Raw genomic sequence first — 12565 nt, forward strand, 5'->3', positions numbered from 1 at the left:
TCTGTCAACCCTCGGCTCAGCCCAGAAGTACAGAAAAAGCGGAAGCTGGTTCCAGGCCAACCAACGCTCCCAACTCCGAAGAGTTGGGGGTTGTTTAGAGCCTTTTCCCAGAAAGTCTGACACCCATGTCTTTAGTCCGGCGGCCGTGCTAGTTGGTTTTAACTGGCTGACAGGTGCCTGGTATTTAGCCCCCAAATTCTAAGGAAAAATAGGACAGACTAGCAAGCGAAAGGGGTCCGATGGTACTCACCACTTGGTGATTGTCCCATCTGGGTCGCCAAAATGTGTCCGGAATTTATTCCTTCCAGTGGGTTCTTGGTCTCGCTGACTTCAAGAATGAAGCTGCGGACCCTCACGGTGAGTGTTACAGTTCTTAAAGATGGTGTGTCCAGAGTTAGTTTGTTCAAATGTTCAGATGTGTCCGCAGTTTCTTCCTTCCAGTGGGTTTGTGGTCTCACTGACTTCAGGAGTGAAGCCACAGACCTTTGCAGTGAGTGTTACAGCTCATAAAGGTAGTGCGGACCCAAAGAGTGAGCAGCAGCAAGAGTTATTGTGAAGAGCGAAAGAACAAAGCTTCCACAGTGTAGAAGAGGACCCGAGCAGGTTGCCGCTGCTGGCTCAGGTGACCAGCTTTTATTCCCTTATTAGGCCCCACCCATGTCCTGCTGATTGGTCCATTTTACAGAGCACTGATTGGTCCATTTTACAGAGCACTAATTGGTCTGTTTTTATAGAGTGCTGATTGGTGCATTTACAAACCTTTAGCTAGACACAGAGCACTGATTGGTGTGTTTTTACAGAGTGCTGATTGGTGCATTTACAAACCTTTAGCTAGACACAGAGAGCTGATTGGTGCATTTACAAACTTTTAGCTAGACAGAAAAGTTCTCCAAGTCCCCACCCCACCCAGAAGCTCAGCTGGCTTCACCTATCAGTAGTTTCCAAACTTTAATCACCAGGGAGACCAGTTAAGACACAGATTATTGGGACCCACTTCAGAGTTTGTGATTCTGTAGGCCTGGGATGGGGCCCAAGAATTTGAATTTCTAACAAGTTCCAGGTAATGCTGATGCTCTCTCTAGGGATCACATTTTGGGAACCACTGCTCTGGGGCTCTCCACTTGCAGATTGGCCCACCTGCAATTTGTAGTAATTTCAGACCTCTTGTTAAAGGAGACCTTCCATCTTCAGAGGAATGATGATCCCTACCTGCTTCCTGAACCACCAATTTGTAGGTGGGATCCAGATGTGCTCCTTCCTGTTTGACAAGTACAACACATGCCCCTGGCTTTGTGCATCTCAGCTCAAATCCTCCTCTTCTCAGGCCAACGCTACCCCTTCCTTTTTCCCATCCCTGTCTGACTGACTTTCATTCTTTCTCATCTATCCCTATCCTTTCTCTGCTTAACGTCAAGGTGAGCCTTAAATCTCCTTCTATTCCATTGCACCTGAGATACTCCCACCCCACCTTGCAGTTAACTTGCTATACCCAGGTTCAACTCTTCATCCCTAGAAACTTCATTCTGCTTCTTTCTTTATCTAAGGCAATTTATTACTACACCTACAATTAATACAATTAACCAAATTCTTTCCACTTTGATGTCACTTCCTCTCTTAATCCTAACAAACTTAACTCTCCAAGTTCCATCAGTGTCTAAGTGTATTTCTTAAACCCTTGCATGAGATTACTACCTGGGTTCCATTATTTGTTCATGGTATTGTTTCTAAGTTTGGAACTGAAAAAGAAAAAATTATTGGTCAAATAGCAACTGCAAATACAACTGAGATCAGCACCTGGCTTACCATAAACAAACCACTGCATCTGAAATCCTTTCTCATGGCGGCCAACCCCATCTGTAAGGAGCAGCACTTGAAGCTTGGAGCTTGTAGTACTCCCTGGAGGGGGCAGGTCTACTCCACAGTAGCGTCCCATCCGCCGTGGTCCATCATAGAGCTGAAATAGAAGAGAAATTTCCCCATGTAAAAACACATGGTTTGTTGGATGGAAAAAGCCAAGTCTACCCAAGTGGCAAAAGCTGTTCCTGAGGTAAATCTGCTGAGGTGGGTTGAGTACACAGAACTCAACATAAGAATTAAAAATTGAAAATTGCATAGAGAGGGTTTTAGAGATGGATCTGCTTCGTAAGCCCAATAAATTTGGAAACCCAACTAGTAACTTTTGGTTTTATGTCAATATATCAAATCCAAAGTATAATTCAGGCTCAGAATAGGGAAATAGTAGGCATTCACATATTAACAACACATAGCGGGCCTCAATGAATAGCAGCTATTATAATTGTAAGATATAATTTTAAAATATTTTAAAATGTTTATGGGTACATAGTAGGTGTATATATTTATAGGGTACATGAGATACTTTGACACAGTAATACAATGTGTAATAATCATGTCATAGAAAATGGGGTAGCCATCCTCTCAAGATATAATTTTTAAAATAAATGCTACCTGTAAAATAATCAAACATTTTAGAAATGTATGAAAAAGGAAAATACATTGATTTGACTAAAGACAAACACTTAATATTTCATTAAATCCAAATATTTATCTTGATACTTTTTTCATTTGTATATACATGTAATATACCTATTTGTGCAGGTGTATATATGTGTTTATACATTTGAACTACATATTTAATTGTGTTTCTTGTTTTTCATTGAACATATCACTAAATTGTCTCTGTAAACCTCGGCATAAAATGCCACAAATATAATGTATTTATATTATAATTCTATTGTTTCATATAAGATATTTCCAATCTTTTGCTGATATAAATAGCTGTTTGATACTTTAAATGTTTCTTTTAAAAGATTCCTAGAAAGGGAATAACAAACAGTATAATCATATGGCTCTTTATAAAATATTATTAAATTTCTTACCAGAAAGTTTATACCAACTCATCCTCCCACCAGCAGTTAATAGAGGTGTTTCTTTCAGCGGAGCTTTGTCAATTATGATGACGATCACATTTTAAACTGGTACTGGTAGTGAAAAATTGCTCTTTGGTAATTGTCCTAATTTGTGTTATTTTGATTACTTTGACATTGAAGGATTTTTTTTTTTCATGTTTAGGGGCATTTAGATTTCTTCTCTTGGAAATTGTTTACTGATGTCTTTGCCCAATTTTCCATTGAGGTATTTATACATCCTCAAGGAGAAATGGAGGGTGCAAGGTTGTGTCCCCTTAACCCACCTCATTTAATGATTTTATCAGCTATATATCTCCAAACTGAAAAATAAAAATGGAAAACCTCTCTACTATATCTCTTCATTTGAGAAAGATAATGGCAATCCAACAAGACTGGCTTCCTCAGGACTCAGGCCATTACATTTTCACCCAATCGCCTTCATGTTCCCTTTAAACACTTTGTTCCAGTTACCCTTGGGATAAGCTGCCCGTGCCAATAAAACAGAAAATACCTGGTAATGGACTCACGGATTTCCTTGAGGATTCCCTTGGAGAGTACATCTACTTAAGAGTATGTGTGAATGTCTGTGTGTTTGCACGTATCCATGCATAAATGTATAATCTGGATTCAATAAATTCCAGACTGACAAATTATTTTCATTGAACAAAATGTTATGACATGAAATATTGTTTGAAACATATTGATTTGAGTGTGGAGAACTTTACCACCAAATGTTACAAAGCACCTCCATGGAGCCACCCCTAATCCCTGCAGTCAGGCATAAATTAGTCTGCCTTTGAAAGTCCTTAGCTTTTCATCTGTGCTTCTTTTGTGGAAATGGTCACATTCCCAGGCATTCTTGTTATGGGCTTGTGTGTCTTACCTCCGCTACCGATTGTGAGTTGCCTTAAAGCACAGACCACCTCTGGCCTTCCCCTCACTGCCCAGAGCAGGGCTTTGATAAAGGCAGCTTACCCATGCATCGCCAACGAATGAATGCAGTGATTTCCCCCACCAGCTGTATTTATTTTACTAGGACCTAATCTGCCCAATTACTGGCACTCTGTATAGTTAGATAGGTAGTAATACCATACAATCCTCAATTTCAACAGGCTCCTCTTAGACCGTAAAGGATTTGGATCCTTTGTGCCACTCAGTAGAAGGGAGAACCAGGCAAGGGCCTTGTTCAAGGTCAGGATAAATTGCAGATTTTTAAACCTTGACCTGTCTTGTTGAGTTCTCACATCGGCTGCTCATCATACGTGCTTGTGAGGTTTCAGGGAAGTCAGCAGAGGGTGTCATTCACCCCGAGGTACTAAACCTAAGCATTTTAAGCAAATGGATAAAGATGAGTTTTATTTTTCAGGTTTATTGCTGTAGCTTCCCTTTTTTTCTGTTTTTCATACGCTGCTTTGAATGTGTATATTTACTATCAAGTTTCTAATATTCTACACATTTTTCAGAAAGCTCCCCTACAATGAAGAGGGGAGAATGAGAGAAGAATAAAGCAACATAAAAAGAAGAGGGAAACAAAACGAAACAGAAGCTTTTCACCTTAGTGCTCAATCCCACCCTCTCATGCAGGGAGAAAAACGGGAGGGCAAGAGGCCAATCTTGCAGTCTGTGCTTCTAAATCCCTGCTTCCCTGCGGGAGATTCATCTCAGCTTTAGAGTTTTTCTTAATTCTAGGGCAGGAAGTCCAGTTCTAAACTAATTAGCACAGAAACAAACATACTGCTCCCAAGTAGTGGAGTAATTAGCAAGCAAATGCTCTACCGTCTTCCACCCCCAAAATCTTAACCTTCGGATTGTAATTTAGTGACCACAGCATAAATTATTTCATTTTTGTCAGGCCTCCGAGCCAAGCTAAGCTGTCATAACCCTTATCCAACAAAACATAAGATTTCTCCATAACTATAATCACCTTAAGCTCAATGGGTCTTACAGAATACTAGGTCGCAACATGTTGAGGGATCATATTTCAATTCTGCACAAGGTCATGAACAACATAGCGTTTTTGCCTCTCAGCTCTGCAAGGTTAAGAGACGTGGCATTTTCACATGACTTAGAGGGATTTTTTTTCCTTCCTTCCGGATGGGATTATGCATTGAAGGAGACCCCTGAATCTCAGCTGTTCAGTGGTCTTTTATAACCCATTGTAAAAGTACTGGGTGGGGGTGGAGTGGTTAGGCAGTAGCTTTGGGGGGCAACACTGATGAATGACAATTCTTTTATTTTTCCCTTTGAAGGGGAGAAAATTATGCATTAAAATAAACATCAAATAGACATTTGTGAAAATGCTTAAATATAATGCCCAATCAAGTAATAAATAAATGTGTAGAACAATGTCTCGAAAAGGAAAAAAAAAAACTCATAACTCATTTTTTAAAGTTTGTCGTTAATAAAATCAGGTTTTTTGTTTATATTCACACAGATGGGTAATGTCACCTCTACAATTCATTCCCGCACAAATTGACCACCCAAAACCACACAAAAAGGAACAGGCATTTTTCAAAGTATACAAATAGAGGTTACCATGGAAACCCGTCTCACGGATTCTGATTCTGTTTTCAGAGCAGAATGTTAACCACAGGACGTTCCAGCTGTGACTCATTGCAACTACCGACAAGCACGCTGGAGTGGCCTTGCTTTCAGAGAGCCTAAAGATCTACTCAGAGTGAGCAATACTTGAAGTTCTGAGTTACAGAAAGGAAACTAGTAAAACCTAAGAAAGATTGTGATTCTCACCTTGAATATGCAGATCTAATTTCTGTAACTATGTTTAGGGGTATTTTTCTAAGTTACTAAAATAATGCTTACATTTTCAAATTGGCCATTAAATGTATCTTCAGATGTGGAGATGTGTATATTACAAAACCTTCCTCGGTGAAATCTTTTGTTATTCTCTTAAGGAGATTATTCATTCAGGATTTTCGTGGCTTAGGTACCCCCACCCCCACCCTACCTCAAAATATCTCAACTCCTCTTGACACACTCAGAGAGGAAGGAAATCTCTTGCCTTAGCCACACTTAACCAGTTTCTATCTACTTCCTTTGTGCGGGTTTGATAATTTGGCACGTAGTTTACGATACCACTAGTGAATTCAGACTCCAGTTGCAATAGGAAATGATCCGTGGACTTCTAAATAGGAAGGACCCATAACAAAGGGGAGGATATAAAACTGAAGACACCAAGTGTGGTCAATCACTGATAGAGATCCAATTTTTTTGTAAGATTGAGGGTACTTAGGAGTCACTGCAAGTCAAGTTCTAAGTGAACAGAGACCCATCCACTCCACCTGTTCCCTCAGTAGAATTCAACTTTATGAATTGCAGGATCTCCAAGAACAAAAATATGCCTTTCAAGTGCCTTGCTTGCTAAATTGTTTTATGGCTAAAAATTTAAAACTGTAATAAATTAAAATTTTAATTAATTATATATATGAGCTTGGGATGTAGAGATTAATTTTTTTCTTAACTATTTGTTTGTCTGAGACAGGATCTTGCTCTGTTGCACAGGCTGGAGTGCAGTGGTGCAATAAGGTTCACTGTAGCCTCACCCTCCCGGGCTCAAGCCATCCTCCTGCCTAAGCCTTCTGGTGGCTGAAACTACAGGCATGCACTACCACGCCCAGCTATTTTTTTTTTTTAATTTTTTGTAGAGACGGAGTTTCACCATGTTGCCCAGACTGGTCTCGAAATCCTGGGCTCAAGCAATCTGCCCACCTCGGCTTCCCAAAGAGCTGGGATTACAAGTGTGAGCCACCATGCCCAGCCCCAAACTCATTTTAGAATCTCAGTGAGTGACAATTAAAACTCAGCCTTTCTGTTTTAGATTGACATCTAATTCATACTGTTTGTAAATATTGTTTCTTTTATTTCCTGGAAGGTTTTCTGGAAGAAAATTATTTTTTATAGAAGATCAATTTTAAGAATTAATTACATATAGTCCATGTAGAAAAAGCAATTCAAGAGTTTCTTTAGGATGATATCATTAAAGCATGGAGAAACTTCTGGAGAATAACTTGGCCCATTTCCAATTATAAATCTTTGCAAATTCCAAAAAATCTCTATTCTTTAGAGCTTAATATGTAATTGAAATAATTCATCTGCTGTGAGGAGAAATTTTAGGTGTAGTAGAGAATCCCCTATTCTTTCTACAGAATAAAAATTCTAGTCAATGAAAAGATGAACGTTAAATTTTTGAGAACTATACTCAATAATTTTATAGAATGGCATTTTGAAGACAGTGTCACTAATAGAACATTATATTTCAATCACAAGCAGGAAAGTCATTTTATTGTAGAATGTACTAATGGCAATGTGGCCAGAGCCAGGCTCTGTGTTCATAGTCCAGCTCTAAAATTTAGAGAACACAATTTTGTGAAAATTATTGAACTTCTTCAACCTAAAATGTCTTTATCTATAAATTTGGCACCATAATGATACTTATCTCATAATATTGTTGCCAACAGCAAATGAGATAAACCACATAATAGGTTTGCTATGAGGCCTGGCATGTGGAATGTGCTCAAAATGTTACTCTAACTCTTTGTCAGAGGCAAAGGGAATCAACATTTTTTCCAGAGAAACCACCCCAAAATAGCTATGAGAAAAGAAAGATGTTGGGGATTAGAGAACAGGAGCTGACTCATGTAAAATAGTTCACAGAAATCATCACTGGTAGGGCAGACGGGGAAGTGATGAATTCAGTGAGGAGGTGGAGGCCTGTGTGCTGCTATGACAACTTGGGCATTGTGGAGACTGAGGCATCCCGGACAGCCATGCAGAAACCAAGGCGAATCATCATGTGTGGGGTGGAGATAAGTATGCTGTGTGTGTGGCGGGGACTGCAGGAGGACAGATCACGCAGGGGACAGCAGCAAAGAGAGTTAGAAAACCAGAAGCTGTTAAGGCTGCCATGGTGAGGTGGATAGAGTCCATTGGCAAGCAAAGTGGCTCTCATGCTAAAAGTGAGAAGCATTTCTTCCTGTTGCAGCCTCCCCTCCCCTTTGGGTCCTACCCAGCCCTGTAGTTCCCATTGCTGAATCACTGGAGCTCCAGAAGGATGGGATCTAGGGAATTCTCAGGGCATCTGCTCGGACGTTCCCCACCCCAAACAACCACCACAGCAGGATCTATGGTGAGGCCTCATTAGGGCGATCATTAAAAATGTTGATACTGAAGTTTGCACTCACATCTCCTGGAAAAACTTGGAACTTTATCCAAGTTTAGGTTACTTTAAATTTGAAATGCTTTGAAATGTTCCTGCAACAACAGTAGAAATTGCAAAACAAGAATCACAGAGGCTGGGCGTGGTGGCTCAAGCCTGTAATCCCAGCCCTTAGGGAGGCCGAAGCTGGTGATCCCTTGAGGCCAGGAGTTTAAGACCAGCCTGGGCAACACGGCGAAACCCTGTCTCTACTAAAAATACAAAAAATTAGCCGGGTATGGTGGTGTACACCTGTAGTCCCAGATACTTGGAAGGCTGAGGCTGGAGAATCGCTTGAACCCTAGGAGGTGGAGCTTAAACCACTCGGTGCCAAGATTGCACCGTTGCACTACAGCCTGGGAAACAGAGCAAGACTCTGTCTCAAAAAAATAAATAAACAAAAAATAAGAATCACAGAGGAGATACAGGCCTCCCACTGTGGACAAGTCATGCCCAAGGGGGCAAATGCAAAATCAAATCATGGTGGATAAATGAGGCAAATGTAGAGGAAGGCTGATAAGCAGAGCATGGTTAATCCCAGCTGACTCCAAGATGGCCCTCAGGAGGCTAAGTCCCCTCCATAAGGCTCATGGCCACTTATAGCATGCTCCCTGAGATAGGCACAGGAAAAGCCGCCTTGCCATGTGCTGAGAGGGTGGGGCAGGAAATATGAAATGTCATCTAAAAGTAACCATTACTCATAATGCTGGGCTTTGCATGAGAGCAAACACCCCATCGAAAGACCACATTTTGAGTTACTTGGCGTCACTCTGAGTTACAGGTCTGTCTCATATAAAAACCAGTATTTCCCTTCTATGTGGTGGCTAGTTGCTATCTGCTTTTACTAGTGAATTTGCATTTTTATTTCTGCTTTCTATATACTACTCCTGTTAGAAGCCACAATTTGGGTCTATTTATTTTTTAAATCATTGTCTAATCATGGATGTGGGAAAACATTTAACTACAAAGATACTTATCTCAGAACTGTTTATAACGGTAAAGATTTAAAAAGATTCTAAGTGTTTCACAACAAGAATCGGTGGCTATATTGTGATGATGGGATGTGCAATGTTGAAAATGACATAATAAATAACATGGGGAAATAGTCACAAGCCATTGTTAGGTGAAAAATATTATTATGGGTTAGTGTGTACAGAATAATCTCCTTTGAATATTAAAATAAAATACATATACAAGGAGCGATGACATGAAATCAATACCACCAAATATTAGTAATAGTGATATAATTTAGGATTCTTTAATCTAGTTTTTTCTACATTTTCCTGATTTCCTATAATGACTATGAATTCCTTTGTGATCCAATAAATTTATTTTTAAAGCAATATCTTTGGGGACCTATTGACATGGCAATAGAGATATGCATTAGTAATGCTTCTCCAATCTCAAAATTTCATGCCCTTTTAGACTGTCAAATAAACACCGGGCCTACTAAAAATATTATATTGTCTATCTCCATAATATTTTCTTATGTATCTCAAGGTTATACGTAAAAATTAATCCACTGAAATGTTACCATGTAAGGTAATCTGCTCCAGCATTCATTTAAAATCATATTTTGCCTATAATGCTTCCTTTTATCATAACTAGTTTATTATTAATTAGACTAATTATTAATAAAAAATTATGTCTTTATTCCCATGATGTGACTATTACTCATTGCATACCTATATCAAAACATAGCATGTACCCCATAACATATACACCTATGTACCCACATAAAATTAAAATTTTAAAAAAATAATAATGTCTTCAGATGTTCAGGGATTGACAGCTTCATGTAAACATAAATTTCAATAGTCACTGATGGAGCAAGGGCTTCTAAATCCCTCCCTACTGGTAAGTGAAATGCTTTGAAAGCCAAGCATACTCTCCTGTGTATATACATGAAAATTTAATTCCATAAACCTCAGCCTTCCCTCTGCCAATTGTCCTGCTACACTAAAACACTGAACATTTATTATTATTATTATTATTCTGCCTCTTAAAATTCTCACCACCTGCTGCAGACGGTCTCAGGAACAGAGAAGAACCTGATTCATAGAACAACGTGAAATCATAGACCTTTGAGCTGGAAGAAGCCGGAGGACTGTCATCCAGGTTCTCCCTGAAGACAGTGAGAGCAGGAAAAGAGAGTCTATTAAATAAAGAGCCCGCCAGGCATGGTGGTTCACGCCTATAATCCCAGCACTTTGGGAGGCCAAGGTGAGTGGATCACGCGAGGCCAGGAGCTCGAGACCAGACTGGCCATGATGGCGAAACCCCGTCTCTACTAAAAATACAAAAATTAGCCAGGCGTGGTGGTGGGTGCATGTAATCTCAGCTACTCAGGAGGCTGAGGGAGGAGAATGGCTTGAATCTGGGAGGCGGAGGTTGCAGTGAGTTGAGAATGTGCCACTGCACTCAAGCCTGGGCAATAGAGTGAGACTCCATCTCAAAACAAATAAAGAAAGAAAGAAAAAATAATAAACAAACAAACAAACAAACAAAGAGCCAATGTAGGAACTGCAGGGTAAAGATGTTGTGTTTAAACAAAATTCTGTAATGTTGCAATTGGAAATCTTTCCCATTTTAAAAAGTAGAAAGTCAATATAGTTAACTGAAATCCACAGCTGTGATTACCAGTGTTTAACATTTAGCATTTTGCTCAATGCATGCTTATTCATACCATGAGCATGTCTGATGGTGGAAGAGAACTTTCGGTCGCCCTGCCTTTGGCCAGTCTGAGGAGAAGAACAACCTGAGGTCAACCAGGAAAGGCAGTGTGCATAGGACAATTCAAGTTCTGAGGATCTAATGGAATTTTTACTGCTTCAGGGTAGTTTAGAAATTATTTTAAGTTTAATTATTATTCATCCTAATTCTGTTCTTCACGTTTGAGCAGAGAAAATACGCAGAGTTTCTTTTGAATCTGAGAGCAGAGGCTCTTTTGAAGGTTGGAATGTTTGGTTCATTAACTGCTGCAAATTAATGCAATCATATGAAAATCCTTCATTGTGAAAGATGCTCAGAAAAGATCAGCATTTCTCTTTAAGGAAAGGGATTTTGATCACACTGAAATAACATTTCTTCTTTCAATTTTTTGTAATTAAAAAAATCACATTTTCCTCAGGCAATCTTAAAACCAAAATTTCTTCTAAAATGCCTCATACTAAACTCAATGACACTACAAAGCATCTGGCTTCACTAACAGATATATTTCATTCTAAACTTTTTTTGAATCCAGGTATCTTGCTTAGTATGGTGCTAGACTCATATCTGGTATTAAGATATAAATTGAAATGTTTGGTAAACTCTTTCCAGCTTTTATGCATGTTTTTGAACAGCAGCTGAACTTAGAATTGTAATAGCTTATCTCTAAGCTCTAAGCAAAATGCAAAAGTCCCAGAAGCAAATTTCCTTTGACAGACAGTTCCAGGAAGCATGACTCATCTGCCCAGGAAGCGTTGGAGGTGGAGCCATAATCAAAGTCGGCTCAGATCCACTGCTGCTCAGATGAAATCTCATCTGCCTCTCTGCATCTTGCCAACTGGAAAACAGGATGTTATCTACAATCCCAGTGGCTTTTGCAGGAAAACTGGAAGGCAGGAGAAGCAGCACTGCTTTCAACACAGTGGGGCCAATTGATGTAAATTACAATTGGACAGGCTGCTCTGGAAACCACAGATTTATTTACCGCAACATGCTATAGAGCAAGGACCCTAATCCCCAGACCGGTACCGGTGGCATTAAACTCTCATAGGAGCATGAACCCTATTGTGAACTGCACATGGGAGGGATCTAGGTTTCACGCTCCTTATGAGAATCGAACGACTGATGATCTGTCACTGTTTCCCATCACCCCCCAGTGGTACCGTCTAATGCAGGAAACCAATCTCAGGGCTCCCACTGATTCTACACGATGGTGACTTGTATAATTATTTCATTATATATTACGATGTAAGAATAATGGAAATAAAATGCACAATAAATACAATGCACTTGAATCATCTCAAAACCACCCTCCTACCCCACCCCTGGTCCATGGAAAAACTGTCTTCCACTAAAACGGTCCGTGGTGCCAAAAAGATTGGGGTCTCCTGCTTCAGAGAGCAAAAAATAATCCATGAGGCTATGTTTATGTTAACATAACCATAGGTAACATGCATTAGCACTTATTCCGTGCTGGTCATTATTATAAGTTAAAACTCGTAGCAGCTCTGTAATGCAGGTGGTAGTATTATTTCCATTTTAGAGTTCTGGAAACTGAGGTAGGTAGAGGTTTAGTAATTTAATATTTCGAAAAGGCATCAACTACTCAAGAAGAATTTTTCCTATTTACTTCATTGGCAATTCTTTTCTTAAGAATAAGCGTTGTTGGTCGGGTGTGGTGGCTCATGCCTGTAATCCCCAGCACTTTGGGAAGCCG

At 39.7% G+C, this 12565-nt stretch overlaps 1 protein-coding gene across 1 annotated transcript in view; it reads right to left on the reverse strand.

Moving 5' to 3' along the window:
• Positions 1–12565, reverse strand: part of CUBN (cubilin) — a 319416-nt gene that overhangs the window by 202020 nt on the left and 104831 nt on the right. Inside the window, 1 exon segment of the mRNA XM_030941178.1 lies at positions 1804–1954. Within this exon segment, the coding sequence (XP_030797038.1) occupies positions 1804–1954 (151 nt within the window).

Source organism: Rhinopithecus roxellana, chromosome 11 (assembly GCF_007565055.1).
Source record: "Rhinopithecus roxellana isolate Shanxi Qingling chromosome 11, ASM756505v1, whole genome shotgun sequence".
Taxonomy (NCBI): Eukaryota; Metazoa; Chordata; class Mammalia; order Primates; family Cercopithecidae; genus Rhinopithecus; species Rhinopithecus roxellana.